This window comes from Giraffa tippelskirchi, chromosome X, assembly GCF_054371585.1.
Source record: "Giraffa tippelskirchi isolate mGirTip1 chromosome X, T2T-mGirTip1v1.2.pri, whole genome shotgun sequence".
Classification (NCBI taxonomy): Eukaryota; Metazoa; Chordata; class Mammalia; order Artiodactyla; family Giraffidae; genus Giraffa; species Giraffa tippelskirchi.
In genome coordinates, this window is record NC_137289.1 from 25024745 (window position 1) to 25049067 (window position 24323).

Below are 24323 nucleotides of genomic sequence, written 5' to 3' on the forward strand. Positions count from 1 at the left end.
TTTGTTTCTCTTTCTTATCTAATTTCTATTGCTGGGACTTCAAATATCATATTGAATGCAATTGGTGTGAGTGGGTATCTTTGTTTTGTTCCTGATCTTAGGGGGATAGCTTTAAGCTTTTCTCATTTATTATATTGTTGATGTATTATGTATTGATTACAGCAAAGATGTATCCTCTAAAAAGCCCTTTTTAAATAAAACACAAGAGATGTATGAGGTTATGCCTATGATATTTTATTTTTTTAATCTACAACATTGTGATATTTTTTGGTGGAATCCTTTGTATTTTCTATGTGCCAGACCACATTATCTGCAAATACTTAATATTTCACTTCTTTGCTAATCTGGATATTTTTTAGTTTATTTGCTTGACTAGTAGCCCTAGTTCAGTGTATAGTATAATGTTGAGTAAGAAGGGTGAGAATGGATGTCTCATTCTATTCCCAATATGTGGCAAAGAATCAGTCTGTCACTATTAAGTATAATGCTAGCTGTGAATTTTTTCATAGATGCCCTTTATGAGGTTGAGGAGTTCATTTCTATTACTTGTTTTTGAATGTTTCTATCATGAAGGAAGTTGGGTTTTGACAAATGCTTTTTTGGTGTCTATTGAGATGATTATGTGATTTTTGTCCTTTATTCTATTAATATAATTTACTGTACTGAGTAATGTTCTCACTTTGAACCAACTGTGCATCACTTGAATAAATTCCACTTGGTTGCAATATATAATTTATTTATATGTGATTTTATTCAGGATAGCAATGTGCAAAATAATGAAGTCATATTTTACCTCACACAATATACAACAAATAAAAAAGTATAAATTAGGACCTAACTGTATGATTTAAAACTGTAAAACACTTACAAGAAAACATGGGTAAATCTTCATGAAATTATATTTGTCAATATATTCTTAGGTATGACTCAAATAGCACTAGCAACAGAAGGCAAGATAGGTAAATTCTAGTTCATCAAACATACAAATGCTTGTGATTTAAAAGTTACTATCAAGAAAGTGAAAAGATAGTGTACAGAATAGGGAAATATTTGAATATCATGTATCTAATAAAATATTTCTATCTAGCATCTATAAAGAACTGTCACTACTCAATAATTAAAATGTAAAATTATCTTAAAATGGACTAAGCAACTGAATATATATTTCTCCAAAGAAAATATACTAGTGGCCAATAAGCATACAAACTCTTTCATGTCATTAGTTATCAAGGAAATAGAAATCCCAACAACAGAGATGCCACGTCACACCTGCTATGATGCCTAGAATTTTCAATGTCAGATACTAGTGTTGGCAAGCATATGAAAAATTAGTGACTCTCCTACACTGCTCTTTGCAATGTAAAATGCCTGATATTTTGAAAAACAGACTCAGAGTTCCTGAAATGATTAAAGACAGTTTTACCATGTGACTAAACTTCTTCATTTCTAGTTATATAACCAAGGGAAATGAAAACATAAGTCTTTGTAGAAACATGGCCGAGATTGTTTCTAGCAGTATATTAATTAATTACAAGGTGTGAAAAATCCAAATGTCTATCAGCTAACAAATGGATAAACAAAATGTGCTATATCCAAACAATGGGTGAACCTTGAAAACAATATGTAAAATAAATGATACCAAGCACAATAGGCTGCAAGTTTACATTTCCATTGATAAGAAATGTGCAAAAGTGGTAAATCCATAAAGACAGAAAATGTATTAGTAGTTGCTTATGGTTTAGGGGGAATGATTTGAATACAGAGTGTTGGCCAAAGGTATCAAATTCTTTCTGAGGTGATGAGAATAGTCAAAATAGTCTAAATTTTTGTCTGTGATGTCATATCAGCAAATATACCAAACACTGTGGTATATATTTTCTTCTATTTTATTTTTGATTACTTTTATTGGAGTATAGTTGCTTTAAATTGTTGTGTTAGTTTCTGCTGTACGGAAAAGTGAATAATCTATTTGTATACATATATCCCTTCTTTTTTGGATTTCCTTTCCATTTATATCACCACAGAGCATTGGTAGAGTTCTCTATGCTATATAGTAGGTTCTCATTAGTTATCTGTCTCATACATAGTAGTGTGTATATGTCAATCCCAATCTCCTGATTCATCCCATCCCTCCTTCCCCCTCTGGTATCCATGTTTTCAGTGGGTTAATTATACGGAATGTGAAATTTATTTCAATAAATAAGTTTTAAAAATAATTGTAAGGATGGAGAAAAAGACAAATGTACTCAGTACCTACTGGAACTGAGTTGCAGGCACCCCCACTGAGTTATAGACCTATAACTTGTGCTTAGTTTCTCCCCTGCCCAAGGGAAAGGCATTTTAATCATTTCAGAAACAGTGACTAAATGGAGCAAAAAAAATCAGTTCTCTTTACCAAGTCCATGGCTTGGTAGTTTCAGTTGGTACTAAAGCCAGGTCTCTGTTTCATGTTCACAGACTTATCAAAGCTGTTCATAGGTACAATTTGCCTTCTTCTGCTTCATGCTTTACCAAGCAGGGAAGGTTTGTGGCTCAGCAACCCCAGGCTTAAATACCCTGTGATGTTCACTGAGGACAATTGTTGCCTTGGCTAGGTTATTACACAGTGGGTAATTATCACTGAAATCACCTCAGCAAGCCCTGGGATGTCTGAAAGGGGACAAGATTCATGAGTTGAGGACTCTATGCATTGGCGACAGCCTTCTAGCTCCACCTGAGTGATAACTTGAGAACTTGGGCTGTTTAAATTCCAAGCAGTGCCTGTTGTCTCACAAAATGGCTAAGTGTTCTTTATTTTGTCGAGGTGTGAAAGAGCATGCTGTTGATATGTTCAAACCATATGTATTAGATATTCCAGCCTATAATTTTTGACAATGGACCAGGACTCTCCAAAGTAGGCCAGTCTGGAGAGACTGGATGCCATTAGCTCCTCAGCTCTCTGGTGGGGCATCCTAAATTTAAAATCTCTTTGGCAAGAGACAATCAGAAGAAGCACTTTGTAGGGGAAGAAGGCTTGTGGAAGTATGAAACCTTGCATTTGTACTACCCTATTGAACTTGAACTGGTAAGGGGATGAAATGACATGGATAAACCCTGGAAGTAACATTTTGAGTGGGAACTGGGAGTAAAACCCTTTCAATGACTGTGCTCACGACTGAGCTCTTCTTGAATCCAAGGGAGACTTGAGAGAAGACAACAGAAGTGAAGTGAGATCTTCAATATGCCTGCCTTCTACCTGTCCAACCACACGGTTATAGCACTCTATGCCTCTGCCTCTGCCTCTGCAACAGGCCTAGTGGTGGACAGTGGGGATGGGATCATTTGCACTGTCCCCATCTTTGAGGGTTACGCCCTGCCTCATGCTGTCACCAAGCTCTACATAGCAGGGAAGAACATCACAGAGCACCTCACCAGACTCCTTCTTGTTCATTATTGTTGTTGTTCAATCACTAAGTCATGTCCGACTCTTTGTGACTCCATGAACTGCAGCACACCAGGCTTCCCTGTCCTTCACTATCTCCTGGAGTTTGCTCAAGCTCATAACCATTGAGTCAGAGGTGCCATCTAACTGTCTTATCCTCTGTCGTCCCCTTCTCCTCTTGCCCTCAAACCTTACCAGCATCAGAATCTTTTCCAGTGACTCAGCGCTTTTCATCAGGTGGCAAAAGTATTGGAGCTTTAGCTTTAGCATCAGTCCTTCCAGTGAATATTCAGGGTTGATTTCCTTTAAGATTGACTGGTTTGATCTCCTTGCTGTCCAAGGGACTCTCAAGAGTCTTCTCCAGCACCAGTTTGAAAGCATCAGTTCTTCAGTACTAGCCTTCTTTATAGTCCAACTCTCACATTCATACATGACTACTGGAAAAATCATAGCTTTGGCTATGCGGACCTTTGTTGACAAAGTGATGTCTGTGCTTTCTAATACACTGTCTAGTCTTGTCATAGCTATTATTCCAAGGAGCAAGTATCTTTTAATTTCATGGCTGCAGCCACAGTTCACACTGATTTTGGAATCCAAGAAAAGGAAATCTGAAACTGTTTTCACATTTTCCTCATCTATTTGCCATGAAGTGATGGGATTGGATGCCATGATCTTCCTTTTTTGAATGTTGAATTTTAAGCCAGCTTTTTCAATCTCCTCTTTCACTTTCATCAAGAGGCTCTTTAGTTCCTCTTCACTTTCTGCCATTAAAGTGGTATCATCTGCATATCTGAGGTTGTTGATATTTCTCTTGGAAATCTTGATTCCAGCTTGTGATCCATCCAGCATTTTCCAAGATGTACTCTGCATATAAGTTAAATAAGCAGGGTGACAATATACAGCCTTTATGTACTCCTTTCTCAATATGGAACCAGTCCATTGCTGTATGTCTGGTTTTAAATATTTTTTTCTTGACTTGTGTACAGGTTTCTCAGGAGAAAGGTAAGATGGTCTGGTATTCCCATCTCTTTAAGAGTTTTCCAGTTTATTGTGATCCACACAGTCAAAGGTTGTAGCATAGTCAATGAAGCAGAGGTAGATGTTTTTTGGAATTCCTGTGCTTTCCCTACAAACCAACAAATATTGGCAATTTGATCTCTGGTTCTTCTGACTTTTCTAAATCCAGCTTGTATATCTGGAAGTTCTTGGTTCACATACATTTGAAGCCTAGATTGAAGAATTTTGAGAGTTACTTTGCTAGTGAAATAAGCACAATTTTACAATAGTTTGCACATTATTTGACATGGTACTTTTTGGGAATTGGAATAAAAACTGACTCCTGTGGCCACAGCTAAGTTTTCTAAATTTATTGACATATTGAGTGCAGCACTTTAACAGCCTTATCTCTTAGGATTTTGAAAGCTCAGCTGGAATTCCATCACCTCGACTGGCTTTGTTCATAGCAATGCTTCCTTAGGTCCACTTAACTTCATACTCCAGAATATCTGGCTCTAGATGAGTGACCAATCCATCGTTTTTACCAGGATAATTATCATCTTTTCTGTATAGTTTTTCTGTGTATTCTTGAAACCTCTTCTTCATATCTTCTGCTTCTGTTAGGTCCATACTGTTTCTGTCCTTTACTGTGCCTATCTTTGCATGAAATGTTCCCTTGATATCTCCAGTTTTCTCAAAGAGATCTCTAATCTTTCCCATTCTATTATTTTCCTCTATTTCTTTGCATAGTTCACATAAAAAGGCTTTATTATCTCTCCTTGCTATTCTCTGGAACCCTGCTTTTAGTTGGTATATCTTTCCCTTTCTCCCTTACCTTTCACTTCTCTTCTTTTCTCAGGTATTTGTAAGCCCTCCTCAGACAAGCATTTTGCTTTTTTCCTTTTTTTTTCTTTGTGATGGTTTTGGTCGACGCTTCCTGTACAATGTTCTGAACCTCCATCCATAGTTCTTTAGGCACTCTTTCTAAGAGATCTAATCCCTTGAATATATTCATCACCTCTACTGTATAATCATAAGAAATTTGATTTAGGTCATACCTGAATGGCCTAGTGGTTTTCCCCACTTTCTTCAATTTAAGCCTGAGTCTTACAATAAGGGGTCATGATCTGGGGCACAGTCAGCTCCCAGTTATATTTCTGCTGACTGTGTAGAGCTTCTCCATCTTCGGCTGCAAAGAATATACTCATTCTCATTTCATTTTTAACCATCTGGTGATGTCCATATGTAGAATTATCTTCTGTGTTGTTGGAAGAGGGTGTTTGCTATGACCAGTGCATACTCTTGACAAAACTCTGTGAGTTTATGCCTTGCTTCATTTTGTATTCCAAGGCAAAACTTGCCTGTTTTTCCAGGTATCTCTTGACTTCTTACTTTCACATTCCAGTCCCCTATGATGAATAGAACATCTTTTTTTTTTGGTGTTAGTTCTAGAAGGTCTTATAGGTATTCATAGAATTGGTCAGCTTCAGATTCTTCAGCAATAGTGGTTGGGGCATAGACTTGGCTTACTGTGATGTCAAATGGTTTGTCTTGGAAATGAAATGAGACCATTCTGTCATTTTTGAGATTGCACCCAAGTACTGCATTTCAGACTCTTCTGTTGACTATTAAGCCTACTCTGTCTCTTCTAAGGGATTCTTGCCCACAGTGGTAAATATGGTCACCTGAATTAAACTCACCCATTCCAATCAATTTTAGTTCACTGATTCCTAAGATGTTGATATTCACTTTTGCCATCTCCTGCTTGATCATGTCCAATTTACCTTGATTCATGGACCTAACATTCTAGGTTCCTATGCAATTGTTATTTATAGCATTGAAATTCACTTTCACCACCAGACACATCCATGTCTAAGGAATGTTTCCTCTTTGGCCCAGCTGGTTCATTCTTTCTGGAGCTATTTCTCCACTCTTCCCCAATGGCATATTGGACACTTACTGACCTGGGGAGCTCATCTTCCACTGTCATATCTTTTTGCCTTTTCATTCTGTTCATGGTGTTCTTAAGAATACTGGAGTAGTTTGCCATTCCCTTCTTCAGTGAACCACATTTTGACAGAACTGTCCACCTATCCATCTGTGTGACCCTATTCAGCATGGCTCATGGCCTCATTGAGTTATACCAGCCCCTTTGCCATAACAAGGCTGTGATACATGAAGATGTATAGTATACAGTATACTTATATAATCTATAGTAATAATAATGTGATATAGAATACTTGGTAGCCAAGATGGTGGTATAGGAAGACCCTGATTTCATGTCCTACCATAGTCTCCCTAATGTTGCAACTATTTAGAGAGCAGCCATCAATGAGAATGACATGGAGACTAGCAGAAAATATTTCCCACACCTAAAGATATAAGGAATGAACACCAACAAGTCAGGTAGGAGGAATAGAGACACAGTATAATCTTGACCCATACCCCTGGGTTGATGATACACAAATGGGAGGATGATTACAATTGCAAGTTTCTCCCTAAGAAGTGAGGATTCCAAGCCCCACACTGGGCTCTCCATCCCAGGAGTTTTACACTGGAAAGGTGAGCCCCTACATTGCCTGGCTTTAGAAGGCCAGAAGGAATTATTTTGGGGAGAGTGAGAAGTCTGTAGGATACAGAGTCCTACCTTAAAGGGAATGGACAAAATTTCAATCTCCAAGTCCAAGCTCAGAGACTGTAATTTGAATGGAGCCTGAGTCAAACCCACAGGCTGACCTTGGACATCCTCCTGGAGATATGGGAACCAACTGGAACTCCCCATGTGGTACAAACACTGGTAGCTGCCATTTATCAACGTTTAGTTAGTGTTAGTCACTTAGTTGTGGCTGACTCTGTGACCCGATGGACTGTAGCCCGCCAGGCTCCTCTGTCCATGGGATTTCCCAGCCAAGAATACTGGAATGAGTTTCCATTCTCTTCTCCAAGGAATCTTCCCAACCCAGGGATTGAACCTGGGTCTCCCCCATTGCAGGCAGATTCTTTAACCCCTGAGCTACCAGGGAAGCCACTATGAAAGTTTATTCTTTCATGCTGCTGCTGCTGCTACTTCTGCTAAGTCGCTTCAGTCGTGTCCAACTCTGTGCGACCCCATAGACGGCAGCCCACCAGGCTCCCCTGTCTCTGGGATTCTCCAGGCAAGAACACTGGAGTGGGTTGCCATTTCCTTCTCCAATGCATGAAAGTGAAAAGTGAAAGTGAAGTCGCTCAGTCATGTCCGACTCTTAGCAACCCCATGGACTGCAGCCTACCAGGATCCTCTGTCCGTGGAATTTTCCAGGCAAGAGTACTGGAGTGGGGTGCCATTGAGACAGTGTCAAAGACGCTGGTGCTGTAAAGTACCATTTTGGAGTTTTCCCTCTAGCCTATTACTGCCAGGGGCTTACCTGCCCACCAGTAGTCTGGCACTAATCCTAGGATCCTTTGGACTTGCAGGGCTTTGACCGTGCCAATCAACAAATTGGCATGAGACTCAGTGTCCCTGGACTCTGTAGCCAACCACCCTAAGATGTTTCACGAGACAAGCAGGTTGGCGCCAGTTCTACAGATAGAATATTCTAAAGTATAGTTGAAGTTCAGTGTTTCCTTACTAATTTTATGTCTGAATGATCTATTCATTGTTGAAAGGGGCATCACTATTTTTGATGAACATACTCTGCTCAGCTAATTTTCTGCCATGAGAAAGTTCTGACTTAGGTGAAACAAAAGCAAGCATCTTGTATCACTCCTTGAGGAAAACCACAAATAGGTGAAGCAGAAAACACAATTACTTGAAAACAAGGTCCACTCTGGTACCTCATGAAACAGGTAAGTTTTCCTGGGAATATAAACTGCCACCTTCAAGACAAGTTCCACACCAGGAATAGGATTGGGCAAGGCTGAGTTAACACAAAGCTTTACTGCTCACTTCAAGACACCTTTAACTTGATACAGTGTCTATTTGGAAGATGTAATCCTTTGACTCTTTTTCAGTATTTCAACAAAATTGATTCTGACAGTTTTTGCTCATTTGTTTTCAGTGTTTCTGTGACAAGATAGGTCCTTGGAATCCGTTACCTGCCATTTTTGCTTACATTACTGTTACAGTATTTTCATTTATAGCATTGATTTTTTTTTTTTATTTCTAAGAGTTTCCTTCAGTTTGCTTTCATCTTTCATCTGTTCTTGCCTGTTGGCTATTTTTCATTAGCATTTTTAACATAGTAATCATAATTCTTTTAAATCTTCTTTCTAATAATTATCAGGTCTGTGTTATATCTGAGTTGGTTCTCCTGTTTGCTTTGTCACTTCAGGTATGTTGTGCTTTTTCTTCCTTTTGTTATGGCTGGTAATGTTCTTGTTGAAAGCCATACATATCAATAGTAGGAGCTGAGGTGAATAGACTTATTCACCTCAGTGAATAGTGCAAAGATTTATGTTAATGTGGCTAGGAGCTGAATTATGTTTGATACTTGCTGTATCTGTAGATGACAGAGAATTTAAATTCCTCTTGGGCCCCCATTTTTGTCTCCTCTCATGATTTTTAGCTACCCTGAGGACTTCTCTATTAGGGCATTTGCATCTAGTAGATCTTGGATCTCTAACCCACTATGATATACTCCAGCCTTTTGGTGTGGTGGGAAGATGTGGAGGAGAGAAGCTTTCCATTATCTTATGCTAAAGCTCAGGTTTTAGTGGGTGTGTCTCTGGACTTTGAACCTCATAAGTGTGTCTTCAGAGGTATGACTCTCCCCACTTTGATGAGACAAGAAACTGGAGAAAAATGAGGTGGGAATAATGCTCTTCCCTCCTTTGGAATAAGGTTTTTTCCCTGTAGAGATGTTCTTTGCTTTAAAAAAATGTTTTTTGAAAATATTTTACAAGGATTGTTCTTTCCATCCCTCTACCAGATACAAGAGAGGGAAATCTTTCTTAGATCTTTACTATGAGAACCTGGTGGTATTCCTTGAGGTAAAACCCACCAAAACTTGAGAGTCCTCTAAGGCCCTAACAACCACAATTTAAACTTTTTTTTTTCATGATAGTTTACATTGAGCCTTCAACAATCTGTAAAAATGAACACTTGGGTGTTCCAAAAAGTGTATACCTCCTATAGCTTCTGCCTCAGGTAAGCAGATGTCAGTTGCAACTCTCTGGATATTTCTGTTTCTCCAGATTTGTAGTGATGGTTTGTCCTGCAAACTCAGTTCTTTGATAGGGTCAAGAACACTCACTTATTTTCAGTTTGTTTTATTTTTTTCTTGTTTCAAGGACTGGAGCAATATTTTAAAGCTCTTTACCTTTAAGATCTACCTTACTGTCAACTCTCAAGTATGCAATACACTATTGTTGCAGTCACCACAATGCACATTACACTCTCATGACGTATTCATTTTATAACTTGAAGTGTATACCTTTTAACCTCCTTCACCCATTTGACCCACTCCCCATCTCCAGTTTCTGAAAACTACCAAATTGTTTCTGTATCTACAATCTCTCTTTTGTTTAGATCTACATATCAGTAAGATCATGCAGTATTTGTCTTTCTCTGTCCAACTTATTTTACTTAGCATAATGTCCTAAAAGTTTATACATGATGTAGGAAATGGCAAGATTTCTTTCTTTTTATGACTTAATAATATTCCAGTGTGTGTGTGTGCATGCACGCGTACCACGTTTTCTTTATCCTTTATTTAATGATAGACGTGGTTTTTTACATATCTTGGCTCTTGTAAACAATGTTTCATGGAAGAAGGGGGTGCATATATGTTTCCAAGGTAGTATTTTTGTTTTCTTGTGATAAATAATCAGAAGTGAATTTGGCAGGTCATATAGTAGTTCTATTTTTAATTTTTTGAGATACTTCCATGGTGTTTTCCATAGTGACTGCACTCATCACTGCACTATTTTCAAAACTCAATTGACTAAAAACATGTATATTTAATTCTAAATTATAATTCTATTCTGATGTATATAGACATAGGCAAGTGCTACACTGTCCTGATAATAGTAGCTTAGTAGTAATTTTTAAATCAGGAAGTTTTAGTCATCCAAATTTGTTCTTTTGCAAGCTTGGTTTGGCTATTCTCAGTTTCTTGCATTCCGATAAGAATTTTAGAACTGATTTATCAGTTGCTGTAACAAGCTGAGATTTTGTTAATAATTGTAATGAATTTGTAAATTACTCTGGGAACTATTATCATTTTGACAATATTAAGCCTTATAATTCATGATTCGGGAATGAATTCAATTTTGATTAGCTTTTATTCAATTTTATTTTTTCAGTTTTGTGTGGTTTTTTTTTTGGTATAGAAGTCATAAATATTTTGTTACGTTTATGCCTAAGTATTCTCTTTGGTGCTATTATAGGTGATACATTTTAAATGTTATACTATTCATTTCAATTACATAGAGATACAGTTGAGAGGGTAACATCTAAAAGGCAGTTGAATAGGAAGCCTTGGACCTTTGCTCCCCATGTGGATACACCAATTCAACAAGAATACATAGACAAATTCATCAGAAATTCAGAATCTAGTTGAAAGGATGCTGCATCTGGAGTAAGCATGAAACTGGCTACACTGAAGCTGGTAGGAAAAATGTAAGATACTCTCTCATTGGAATCCTTGCCTCTGGCAAAGTGCCATATGATTGGAAGGAAACCCTCAGCTTTTGAAACTCCTCCAGTTTCTTCCTGGATGAGGAAATATTTGCCCACATGTCCAACATTCAAACTTTTCTAGAGATTCCAAAAGTACTAGTTTCTGTCTTAACCTGTCTCACTGGTCCCACTGAGAACATAGGCAGTCATTTGGGCTAGAACACAAGTACTTATCATAGTCCCTTCTTCTAGCTCTGCAGAGTGAGTAGATAAAACATCAGATTCTGTTTCTATCTGGTGAAGTAAAGAATTGGATCACACATCCAGTTCTAGAGGGGACTGGATTTTGTCTCACCTATCTCAGACCACTGATAGGATCAAACTACTTTACATGGCAGGGGGGGTCACTAAGAACAGTGATGGCAATTTGAACCAGTACAAAGTTGTGAGAGGCTCCTAGAATCTCTGATCAGATTAATTGGTGAGAATCTCCTCCTGTACAAGGTCAATCTGTGAACACTTGGGAGAACTGGGTATTTTCTTCAGTACACAGATATCAACACAAAGAGTGAAGGAAAGCTAAGAAATGTGGAATGTACTCCCCCAAAAAACAAAGTTAATCTCTAGAAACAGAACCTAATGATATGAATATATAGGGCTTATGAGGCAGAGAACTCAAAATAACAATAAAATACACAGTATAAAAAGATGTAAAATGTGAAATCAAATGCATATTATGTGGGGAGGGAGCAAAAGGTAGAGTTTTTGCATGTAAACGAAGTCAAGTTTTTATTAGCTTAAAATAGACTACTATATCAACAAGATGTTTCAAGTAAGCCTCAGGGTAACCTAAATAAATAAATAAATAAACCTATAGCAGATGAATTCAAAATAAAGAGAAGTGAATAAAAGTATACCAATATGGAACAAAGGAAGAGAGCAAGAGAGAATAATAGAGACAAAGAAATGTTAAAACATCCAGAAACCCATTAACAATATGGCAATAATAAGTCCTGACCTACCAGCAGTTACTTTAAATGTAAACAAATTAAATTACCCAATCAAAAAATATAGAGTGGCTGAATGAATAAAATAAAATAAGACCCAACTAAATGATGCCTATATGATCAATAACCTCAGATATGCAGATGACACCACCCTTATGGCAGAAAGTGAAGAAGAACTAAAGAGCCTCTTGATGAAAGTGAAAGAGGAGAGTGAAAAAGTTGGCTTAAAGCTCAACATTTAGAAAACTAAGATCATGGCATCTGGCCCCATCACTTCATGGAAAATAGATGGAAACAGTGGAAACAGTGGCAGATTTTATTTTTCTGGGCTCCCAAATCACTGCAGATGGTGACTGCAGCCATGAAATTAAAGACACTTACTCCTTGGCAGGAAAGTTGTGACCAACCCAGACAGCAAATTAAAAAGCAGAAACATTACTTTGTCAACAAAGGTCCGCCTAGTCAAAGCTATGGTTTTTCCAGTGGTCATGTGTGGATGCGAGAGTTGGACTATAAAGAAAGCTGAGTGCCGAAGAATTGATGCTTTTGAACTGTAGTGTTGGAGAAGACTCTTGAGAGTCCCTTGGACTGCAAGGAGATCCAACTAGTCCATCCTAAAGGAGACCAGTCCTGGGTGTTCATTGGAAGGACTGATGTTGAAGCTGAAACTCCAATACTTTAACCACCTGATGCAAAGAGCTGACTCATTTGAAAAAGACCCTGATGCTGGGAAAGATTGGAAGTGGGAGAAGAAGGAGATGACAGAGGATGAAATGGTTGGATGGCATCACCAACACAATGGACGTGAGTTTGGGTAAACTCCGGGAGTTGGTGATGGACAGGGAGGCCTGGCATGTTGCAGTCCATGGGATTGCAAACAGTCGGACATGACTGAGCGACTGAACTGATTGATATGATGCCTACATGACTCACTTCAACTTTAAGGGCACAGATAAGCATAAAGTGAAGTGATCACAAAACAAGTCTTAGCAAGATTGAAAAGGACTCCAAATAGCCACAGCAATCTTCAGGAAGAAAAATAAAGTTGGAGGTATCACACTTTTTGGTTTCACAATTTATTAGAAAGCTGCAGTAATAAAACAGCATGATATTGGCATGAAGACAGACATAGAGACCAATGGAACAGATTAGAAAAACCACAAATAAATCCACATGTATATGATCAACTGATCTTTGACAAAAGTGCCAAGATCACATGATGTTGAAAGGATTGTCTCTTCAACAAAGGGTGCTGCAACAACTAGATATCCATATATGAAAGACTGAAACTTAACCTTTGTCTTACTTGTACACAAAAAAAGTCAATTCAATATGGATTGAATTCTTAAAAGACCTGAAACTCTAAAACTCCTAGAAGAAAATGCAGGAGAAAGCTTCATGTTATTGCTCTGGGCAATGATTTTTTTGGATATGACACTAAAATCACAGGCAGACAAAAAAAACAAAGTTAATAAGTATGAATATATCAAACTGAATGATTCTGCACAGCAAAGGACATGTCAACAGAATGAAAAAGAATGCTATGGGATAGGAAACAACATTTTCAAACCATATATCTGATAATGTGTTAATCTCCAAAATATATAAGGAATTCCCACAATGTAATAGCAAAAAAGCAAATAGCCTGATTAAAAAATGGGTAAAGGACTTAAATAGACATATCTCCAAAGAAGACATAGAAATGATCAACAGGTATATGAATACATGCTCAATGTAACTAACCATCAGGCCAATACAAATCAAAACGACAAGGAGAGATTACCTCACAATTAGGATGTCTATAATCAAAAAGAAAATGCAGGTTAACAAGTGTCAATAAAAATATGGGAAAATTGGAACCTTTCTACATTTTTGATGGGAATATAAATTGGTGTGACTGTGATGGAAACAGCATGGAATTTCCTCAAAATATTGAAACTGTACCTACCATATGATACATTTTCCCACTTCTGAGTATTTATCCAAAATAATTTAGAGTTTGGAAGAGTTATTTATGCTCTCATGTTTATTGCAGCATTATTCATAATTTTCAAGGTTTGGAAAAAACCTAAATATCTATCAGCAGATGAGTAGATAGAGAAAATATGGTATACCAACACAATAAATATTTTTCAGCTAAAATGTGTGAAATGTTGGCATATGTGACAGCATGGATGAATCTTGTAGATGTTATACTAAGGAAAATAAGCCAGTCACAAAAGGAACATTAACATAATTCTAATTGCATGAGGTGTCTAAAATCGTACACTCATAGGAGCAGGAAGTAGAATGGTGGTTGCCAAGGGTTGGAAATAGGGGCAAATTGAAATTTACTCTTCAACAGACTTAAAGTTTCAGGATTTCCACTGGCCTAAAAATCCTCTGTGCTCTGCCTAGTCATACCTCTGCCACCTCACCCCCACACCACTGGAAACCACTGATTTTTTATTTTTTAGTGTCTCATAATCTTGCTTTTCCAGAATGTCATATAGTTGGAATCATACAATATGTAGCCTTTTCAGATTGGCTTCTTTCGCTTACAAGATGCACTTAAGTTTTCTCCATGTCTTTTCATGTCTTGACAGATTGTTTGTTTTTACCATTGAAAACTATTCCATTGATTAAACGTAACATACTCCATCCAGTCACCTACTGAAGAACACTTTGGTTGTTTACACATTTTGGCAGTTATAAATAAAGCTGCTATAAACATCCATGCTGTTTGAAGCTATTTATTTCCAGAGAACTTTTATAATTTGAGTCAGTTCTCTCAAACCCTGATGCTGCTTTATCACAAGTGTATGCAACATTCTAAATCTTCTATTGTAATTTCAACAATCTTCACAGCATTTCCCACAGGAATAGATTCTGCATTGAGACAAAAGTTTCTTTGCTTATCCATAAGAAGCATCTTCTTGTCTGTTAAAGTTTTATCATGAGGTTAGAGCAACTCAGTCATCTCTTCAGACTGCAATTCTAATTCTAGTAAGCTTCCTACTTCTACCACATCTGCAGTTACATCCTCCACTGAAGCCTTGAATCCCTCAAAGTCATCCGTGAGGTTTAGAATCAGTTCAGTTCAGTCGCTCAGTTGTGTCCGACTCTTTATGACCCCATGAACTGCAGCACGCCAGGCCTCCCTGTCCATCACCAACTCCCGGAGTCCACCAAAACCCATGTCCATTGAGTCGGTGATGCCGTCCAACCATTTCATCCTCTGTTGTCCCCTTCTCCTTCTGCCCTCAATCTTTCCCACCATCAGTGTCTTTTCAAATGAGTCAGCTCTTTGCATCAGGTGGCCAAAGTATTGGAGTTTCAGCTTCAACATCAGTCCTTCCAATGAACACCCAGGACAGATTACTTTAGGATGGACTGGTTGGATCTCCTTGCAATCCAAGGGACTCTCAAGAGTCTTCTCCAACACCACAGTTCAAAAGCATCAATTCTTCGATGCTCAGCTTCCTTTATAGTCCAACTCTCACATCCATACATGACTACTGGAAAAACCATAGCCTTGACTAGGCAGACCTTTCTTGACAAAGTTCACATATCGCTTTTCAATATGCTGTCTAGGTTGGTCATAACTTTCCTTCCAAGGAGTAAGCGTCTTTTAATTTCATGACTGCAGTCACCATCTGCAGTGATTTTGGAGCCCAGAAAAATAAAGTCTGACACTGCTTCCACTGTTTCCCCATCTATTTGCCATGAAGGGATGGGGCCAGATGCCATGATCTTAGTTTTCTGAATGTTGAATTTTAAGCCAACTTTTTCACTCTCCTCTTTCACTTTCATCAAGAGACTCTTTAGTTCTTCTTCAATTTCTGCCATAAAGGTGGTGTCATCTGCATATCTGAAGTTATTGATATTTCTCCTGGCAATCTTGATTCCAGCTTGTGCTTCCTCCAGCCCAGCTTTTCTCATGATGTACTCTGCATATAAGTTAAGGAAGCAGGGTGACAATATACAGCCTTGACATACTCCTTTTCCTATTTGGAACCAGTCGTTGTTCCATGTCCAGTTCTAACTGTTGGACCCTGACCTGGATACAGGTTTCTCAAGAGGCAGGTCAGGTGGTCTGGTATTCCCACCTCTTTCAGAATTTTCCACAGTTTATTGTGATCCACACAGTCAAAGGCTTTGGCATAGTCAAAAAAGCAGAAATAGATGTTTTTCTGGTAGTCTCTTGCTTTTTCGGTGATCCATCGGTTGTCAGCAATTTGATCTCTGGTTCCTCTGCCTTTTCTAAAACCAGCTTGAACATCTGGAAGTTCACAGTTCACATATTGCTGAAGCCTGGCTTGGAGAATTTTGAGCATTACTTTACTAGCATGTGAGATGAGTGCAATTGGGTGGTAGTTTGAACATTCTTTGGCATTGCCTTTCTTTGGGATTGGATTGAAAACTGACCTTTTCCAGTCCTGTGGCCACTGCTGTTTTCCAAATTTGCTGGCATATTGAGTGCAGCACTTTCACAGCATCATCTTTCAGGATTTGAAATAGCTCAGCTGGAATTCCATCACCTCCACTAGCTTTGTTCATAGTGATGCTTTCTAAGGCCCACTTGACTTCACATTCCAGGATGTCTGGCTCTAGGTGAGTGATCACACCATCATGACTATCTGGGTCGTGAAGATCTGTTTTGTACAGTTCTTCTGTGTATTCTTGCCACCTCTTCTTAATATCTTCTGCTTCTGTTAGGTCCCTACCATTTCTATTCTTTATTGAGCCCATCTTTGCATGAAATGTTCCCTTGGTATCTCTAATTTCCTTGAAGAGATCTCTATTCTTTCCCAACTTCTTCCAAACTCCTGTTAATGTTAACATTTTGAACCTTTCCTATGAATCACAAATTTTCTTAATGGCACCTAGAATGGTGAATCTTTTCCCAATGGTTTTCAGTACTTTGCGCAGATCCATCAGAGGAACCCCTATCTATGGCTGCTATAGACTTGCAAAATGTATTTCTTAAGTTATAAGACTTGAAAGTCAAAATAACTCCTTCATCCATGCCCTGCAGAATGGATATTATGTTAGCAGGCATGAAAACAACATTAATCCTCTTGTACATCTCCATCAGAGCTCTTGGGTGACCAGGTGCATTATCCATGAGCTGTAATATTTTTAAAGGGATTTTTTTTTCTGAGCAGTAGATCTCAATCATGGGCTTAAAATGTTCAGTAATCCATGTTGTAAACTGATGTGCAGTCACCCAGACTTTGTTGTTTCATAGAACATAGGCAGAGTGGATTTAGCGTAATTCTTAAGGGCCTTGAATTTTCTCAACAGTAAATGAGCTTTGGCTTCAACTTAAAGTCACCAGATGCATTGCTGCTGCTGCTGCTGCTACTAAGTCGCTTCAGTCGTGTCCAACTCTGTGTGACCCCATACACGGCAGCCCACCAGGCTCCTCTGTCCCTGGGATTCTCCAGGCAAGGATACTGAAGTGGGTTGCCATTTACTTCTCCAACGCACACACGCATGCTAAGTCGCTTCAGTCGTGTCCGACTCTCTGCAGCCCCATGGACAGCAGCCCACCAGGCTCCTCTGTCCTCGGAAATCTCTAGGCAAGAATACTGGAGTGGGTTGCCATATCCTTCTCTGCACCAGCTGCATTAACCCCTAACAAAAGAATCAGTTTGTATTTTCAAACTTCAAAGCTAGCACTGACTTCTCTCTTGCTATGCGAGTCCTAGCTGACATCTTCTGATCGTAAGCTGTTTTACCTCCATTGAAAATCTACTAAAATTATTTTTAGTATAGCTACCTTCATCATCTTAGCTAGGTATTCTAGATAGCAGCTTCTAGTATCAGCACTTGCTGCTTCACCTGTACTTTGTTGTGTTGGAGATGGCCTCTTTCCTTAAATCTTATGAGCACTTTTCTGTTTCCTTCAAGAATTTTTCCTTTGCACTTAAAACTTGACTGTTTGGTGCCAGAGGCCTAACTTTCAGCCTATCCCAGCTTTGGGCATACTTTCCTCACTGAACTTAATCATTTCTAGCTTTTGATTTCAAATGAGAGTTGTGTGACTCTTCCATTCACTCGAACACTTAGAGGTTATTGTATGGTTTTTTTTAAAATACTTTATTTATTTTGGCTACACAGAGTCTTCATTGCTGCGCACAGGCTTTCTCTAGTTGTGGCAAGTGGGGGCTACTCTCTAATTGCAGTGTGCAGGTTTCTCATTGCAGTGGCTTCTCTTGTTATGGAGCATAGGGTCTAGGGCACATAGGCTTCAGTAATTACAGCACTTGGGCTTAGTTGTCGTGGCTTCCCAGGCTCTAGAACACAGGCTCAGTAGTTGTGGTGCACAGGCTTAGTTGCTCTGCGGCATGTGGGATCTTCCCGGATCAGGGATCAAACCCGAGTCTCCTACATTGGCAGGTGTGTTCCTTAGCACTGAGTCATCAGAGGAGCCCCATTGTATGGTTATTAATTGACCTAGCTTCAATATTTTTATGTTCCAGAAATTGAGAGGCTCCAGGAGAGGTAAAGAGATCAGTGAATGACTGGTCAGTGTAGTGGTCAAAATATATACATTTTGTAGTTTTGCCTTCTTATAAGGACTTGATTTGTGGTTATGGTACCTCCTCAAAATTATAAGAGTAACGTCAAAGAACACTGATCATGGATCACCATAGCAAATGTATATTAAGTATACCTCAAAAAAGCTGAAAAAACGAAGAGTTGATGTTTCTATTCTTCAGAATTTTCCAGAAAACAAAACCAATAGAATAGAATAGACATATAGCTTAAAAAGATATTTATTTATGCATTTTTGTATACTAAGAAGTCCTATCAACTGCCAGCTATAACCTTGAGGCCTAGGAATGCTGGTGACACAGTTCTAGTCCAAACCTGAATACCTGATAAATAGGGTATTCAATGGTGAAAGTTCTGGTTCAAGTCTGAAGACCCATGAAACAAGAATACCCATCATGTCAGATGTTGAAAGATGGGTATCCTAGAGACACCAAGAGCAAATTTGTCTTTCCTCTGTCTTTTTGTTCTATTCAGGGCTTTCAGTAATTTGAATAATACCCACTTGCATTAGTAAGGCTACACTTTACTCAATCTAACAATTCAAATGCTAATTTCTACTAGAAACACCTTTATGGACACACTCAGAAATAATGTTCTATAATATATCCGGCCATTTCTTAGCCAAGTCAAGTAGACGCATAAATTAAACCATAATAGTATTACAGTCTTGAGTGAAATTTATAGGGCAAGATAGCAGGCTAGAAACTAAAGAAAGTTTCCTACATTACAGTATTGAGGCAGAATTCCTGCTTCTCCCATAAACTTCAGTTTTTGCTCTAAATGCCTTTTATTTGGGTGACAACCCACTCCAGTACTCTTGCCTGGAAAATCCCATGGTCAGAGGATCCTGGTAGGTTAAAGTTCATGGGGTCACAAAGAGTCAGACACGACTGAGCGACTTCACTTTCACACATTTTATGGATATTAATCTCTGTTATTTAAGCCAACTGATTTTAAATCTTAATCACATATACAAAATACTTCCATAGTAATCTATAGACTATTGTTTGACCAAACAACTGGGCACAATAGCTCAGCCAAGTTGACAAATAAAATTATTCATCTCAGTCTGTATTTTTTTTTAAAGAAGAAGGTTTTACATTGATAGCCTAACCTTCAAACTTAACATACAGGTAAAAGCAGAGCAAACTGAAGCAAGCAAAATGAATAAGATTATTTAAAAAAAAAACAGTACAGAAATGATTGAAATAGAGAATAGAAAAAAATGGAAGAATCAATTAAACCAAATGCCAGTTTTCTTAAAAATTTCAAAAAAGGAGATATTACTACCAACCTTAAAGAAATAAGATGGGATTACAAATAAATACTGCGGAAAAAAAATGTTATGCTATAGAATAGCATTAAAAAAGTGTTATATTCAGATGGAAGAACTTTGGATAAAGTATGCTGAATAAATGAAGCCAGGCATGAAAGGCTATACATACAATTCCATTTAAGTGAAAAATCAAAAGAGATAAATTTATAGAGACAAAAAATATATTAGTGGACTTCAGGGCTCATGAGGATGGCCTAAAGAGGGTGATAGCTAAAGGGTGCAGGGAAGATATTCTAAACTTGACTTTTGTAATGTTTGTACATAGTGAATATATTGAAATTCATGGAAATGTACTATATAAATGGGTGAATGTATTATATATGAAAGGCTTGTATATGAAATGTTTCTCAGTAAAACTGTTCTAAAACAAAATAAATATAAGGGGGAATAAAAGAAAGGGCACCTCTAGAACTGGATTATAGGCATCTTTACTCTAATCTGAATGTGTGTTTGATGATTAGTTACTTCCATTAACAAAGGAAAGAGTATGCTTGTCATTTCACAAACAGCAGCTCAGTTGAGCATAGAAGCCACGTTTCTGGGACAACATCACAGCTAGGCTACTTCATGTGATTCTGAGGCTAGGCCTTTGCTTCATGTTTAGACTTATAAAAGAGGTTCAGAGGTATGGTTTGCCTTCCTCTGTTTCAAATCTCACCAAGCTAGGAGCAGTGGTGGCTCAGAGACCCCGCCCCTTCAACACCCTCTGATGCTCTCTGAGAACAATTGTTGCCTTGGTTACATTATTACATAGGGAGCAGTCATCACTGAAATTGCCTCAGCAGGCCTTTCACTGCCTGGAAAGGGGCAAGATTCATGGGTTGAGGATGGGGATAGGGGACAGCCTGCTAGCTCTGCTTCAGTGACAACCTGAGAGCTTTGGAATCCTGTGGCTGATAAACTTCCAAAGGTACCTGTTATCTCACAAAAGTGGCCGTGTTCTTTCTTTACTTTGGTGAAGGTCAGAAGAGCATCCTGCAGACATGTTTAACCCATACGCATTAGATATTCCAGCCATAATTTTTGACAATGGATCAGGACTCTGCAAAGTAGGTATGTCTGGAGAGACTAGGCCCCGTCATGTCATCAGTTCTGTTGTGGGGCATCCTAAATTCAACATGGCTTTACCAGAAGCCAATCAGAAAAATTATGTTGTGGGAGAAAAAGCCCTGTTCAAGTATGAGGCCTTGCAGTTGCACTCCCCCATTGAACGTGGACTGGTAACAAGATGGGATGACATGGAGAAACTTTGGAAGTATCTTTTTGAGTGGAAACTGGGAGTGGAACCCTGTCAACAACCTGTGCTCATGACTGAGCCCTCCTTGAACCCAAGAGAGACTCGCGAGAAGACAACAGAAGTGATGTTTGAGACCTTCAACGTGCCTGCCTTCTACCTGTCCAACCATGCGGTCGTAGCACTCTATGCCTCTGCCTCTGTCACGGGCCTAGTGGTGGACAGTGGGGATGGGATCACTTGCACTGTCCCCATCTTTGAGGGTTACTCCCTGCCTCATGCTGTCACCAAGCTCTATGTGGCAGGCAGGGACATCACAGAGCACCTCACCCGACTCCTCCTGGCTAGTGGGTGTAATTACCCTTGCATACTCAACAAGGCCTTAGTGGATGACATAAAAGAGACGCTGTGCTATGTTGCCTTAGAACCAGAGAAAGAACTTTGCAAGAAGCCAGAGGAGATCCTGAAAGAATACAAGCTACCAGATGGGAATGTCATCCACCTTGGGGACCAGCTGTACCAGGTACCTGAGATTCTTTTTGCACCTGACCACCTAGGTGTGCACAACCCAGGACTATCAAAAATGGTCTCCAGCAGCATTATGAAGTGTGACACAGATATCCAGAAGAATCTTTTTGCAGAAATTGTTCTGTCTGGGGGCACCACTCTCTTCCCTGGGCTTGAGGAAAGACTTATGAAGGAACTGGAAGAGCTGGCCTTCAGAGGCACTCCCATCAAGATCACTGCTTCTCCTGATAGATGTTTCTCTGCATGGATTGGTGCTTCCATCGTGACCTCTCTGAGCAGTTTCAAGCAGATGTGGATCACTTCTGCAGACTTCATGGAGTTTGGGGCATGTGTTGTCCAGAGAAGATGCTTTTAAAGGATTCAGAGCACCGGGGACAGCTTAAATTGTCAGATCACAGGAGCACTGGTGGAAGGTGACATTTTCCCTTAGAGCTTCAGCATGTATTCAATAAAAGTGATATGGCATTTTGGGTTTTGGTTCATTTTTGATAGCATAAGAGTAATTTTTAATCTAGGTACTGATTCTCTTTAAGTGATTCTAGTCCACCCTTCCTGTCTCAGGGACCTATTCAGTTGTTTACTCCTGATAAAGCCTTGGGTTATGTGTTACAGCTAGGTTCACTTGCAGGATCTGTAGTGAAAGCACGTGAACCTCAATGCCTAGAAGCTTTATTCAGTATGATCCCTAGAATCTTCATTTTAATCACGTGTCCTAGATATTTCTGATAGATCCAATGCTCAGTAAAGGCAGAATTACAAGAGAAGATTTGGGGAAGGAGGGGAGTTAAGTAGAAGGAATGCTACTCAGCTCTTAGGGCTCAATGGACCCTTTCAATCAACTGGTTCTTAATTAGCACAATACAAGTCTCTACTGTTAGGTGGGCTTCCTTGGTGGCTCAGACAGTAAAGAATAAGCCTTTAATGTGGGAGACCTGGGTTCAATCCCTGGGTTTGGAAGATCCCCTGGAGAAGGGAATGGCTACCCACTTCAGTATTCTTGCCTGCAGACTTCCATAGACAGAGGAACCTGGTGGGCTACAGTCCATGAGGTCACAAAGAGTCAGAGATGACTGAGTAACTAACACTTTCATTACTTTTCACTGTTAGGTAGCTAAATAAAATAGAGCTGTTGTTCTTGTCAAAGAGGAGAGATGTGAACAGAAATCACTATTTGTTTAAGGATTTCTAAGCTTAGGGCCCATACTCCTGGTTGAAGTATTAAGAACCAACACCTCTATTTTTTAAATTGAAGTATAGTTGCTGTGTAATATAAGTTATAGGTGTGCCATGTAGCAAATCACAATCTTTAAAGGTTATATTCCATTTATAGTTGTTATAAACTATTGGTCCTGCTTGGTTTCAGTTCCCCTTTTCTTTGATACTCCTCAATCTTAAGGGGGGCAGATGTAGACAAGAAAGAGGATAACATTTCAGATAGAGAGGTTAATCATAAACTCTGCAAGGAATTGAGTTTTAGAGCTACACAGGTTGGTGGAGAAGAATGGAATAAAAGATATACTGGTGGAAAGAAGATGGAAGTGGGAGCAAATAAAAAAGAACTATACTAAAAAAAATCGTCCTGAATGAATTGAAGCCATCTAAAAAAAAGGAATTCTATTTTGCACACATCTTTCCAACTATGTTTCCAGGGTATCACATTGCTAGCTTGTTTTACAATACAGCCATGAAAATGAAAATTATCAAACAGAAATCACTATAAATCAGGTATTTTATTTTTACATTCATTTGAGACATGTGGTTGAATATCACACTTCTGCCTACAGACAAGTTAGCAAAGCCACAATGGAATCAGAAGCACGACACGTTCAAAGGGCTAGGAAAACATTACTGTCAAACTATAGAATTATATATCCAGGAAAACTATTCCAAGAAAGATGGTAAAAATACTTTCTGAAAACATCTGAATGTGTTTACTCCCAATAGTCCATCACTAAAGGAGATTTTGCATGATTATTTGAGGATGTATAAAAATAATCCCATAATAAGACATATATGGTGTACTAAGAAATAATGAATGTTAAAGAATGGTGAACATGGAGGTAAGTTTAAAAATACTGACTGTACACATTTATAGTATCAACATGATAATAAGAATGACAGTTCTCTAATACAGAAGGACATAACTCATGGAAAGAGGTTGGAGCTAAAAATCTGAATATACCTGTATTTCTCAGAAAGAGAAATATTAATTAAATTTAGACTATATATATATATATATATATATATATATATATATATATATATAAGGAATATATGAAGGAATTCCTTTATAAATTTGTAAAAAATAACCAAAAACATAAATGACTGCAATTGAAAATATTAAAAGGCATTTCTAAAACACCAATGTGTCAAAGAAGAAATTGTAATAAAAATTGTAAGCTAACTAAAAGTGAATGATAACAAAATACTAGATATGGAGATGGAATGCAGCTAATGCTGGAATCAATAAGAAATTTATAGTATTCAATGTTTAAATAAGTAAAAAGAAGGTTGAATATCAGAGAGCTAAATATCCAAGTTTCAAGTTGGAAAAAATGTTACCAAAGTATATTCCTGTGCCGGACGCACAGTGAGGCCAGATAAACTGGCTGAGCAAGAATAGGTGCCTCATGGTCAAAAACCCCAAACTCCTCAATGCT

General features: G+C 38.5%; 1 protein-coding gene, 1 long non-coding RNA gene and 1 pseudogene across 2 annotated transcripts in view; all 3 read left to right on the top strand.

Annotated features, from left to right (window-relative positions):
• Positions 1-24323, top strand: part of LOC145536404 (uncharacterized) — a 584758-nt gene that overhangs the window by 231261 nt on the left and 329174 nt on the right. The gene's annotated exons all lie outside the window — the stretch shown is intronic.
• On the top strand, positions 2827-7942 carry LOC145536454 (actin-related protein T2-like; annotated as a pseudogene).
• LOC145535497 (actin-related protein T1-like) lies at positions 20701-22128 on the top strand. Its single transcript, XM_081563938.1, has one exon. The coding sequence runs from the start codon at positions 20885-20887 to the stop codon at positions 22016-22018; it is 1134 nt and encodes a 377-aa protein (XP_081420064.1). The 5' UTR covers positions 20701-20884; the 3' UTR covers positions 22019-22128.

Excerpts from the sequence above, each read along its gene's own strand:
- LOC145535497 (XM_081563938.1), top strand. The coding sequence starts at position 20,885 with ATGTTTAACCCATACGCATTAGATATTCCAGCCATAATTTTTGACAAT.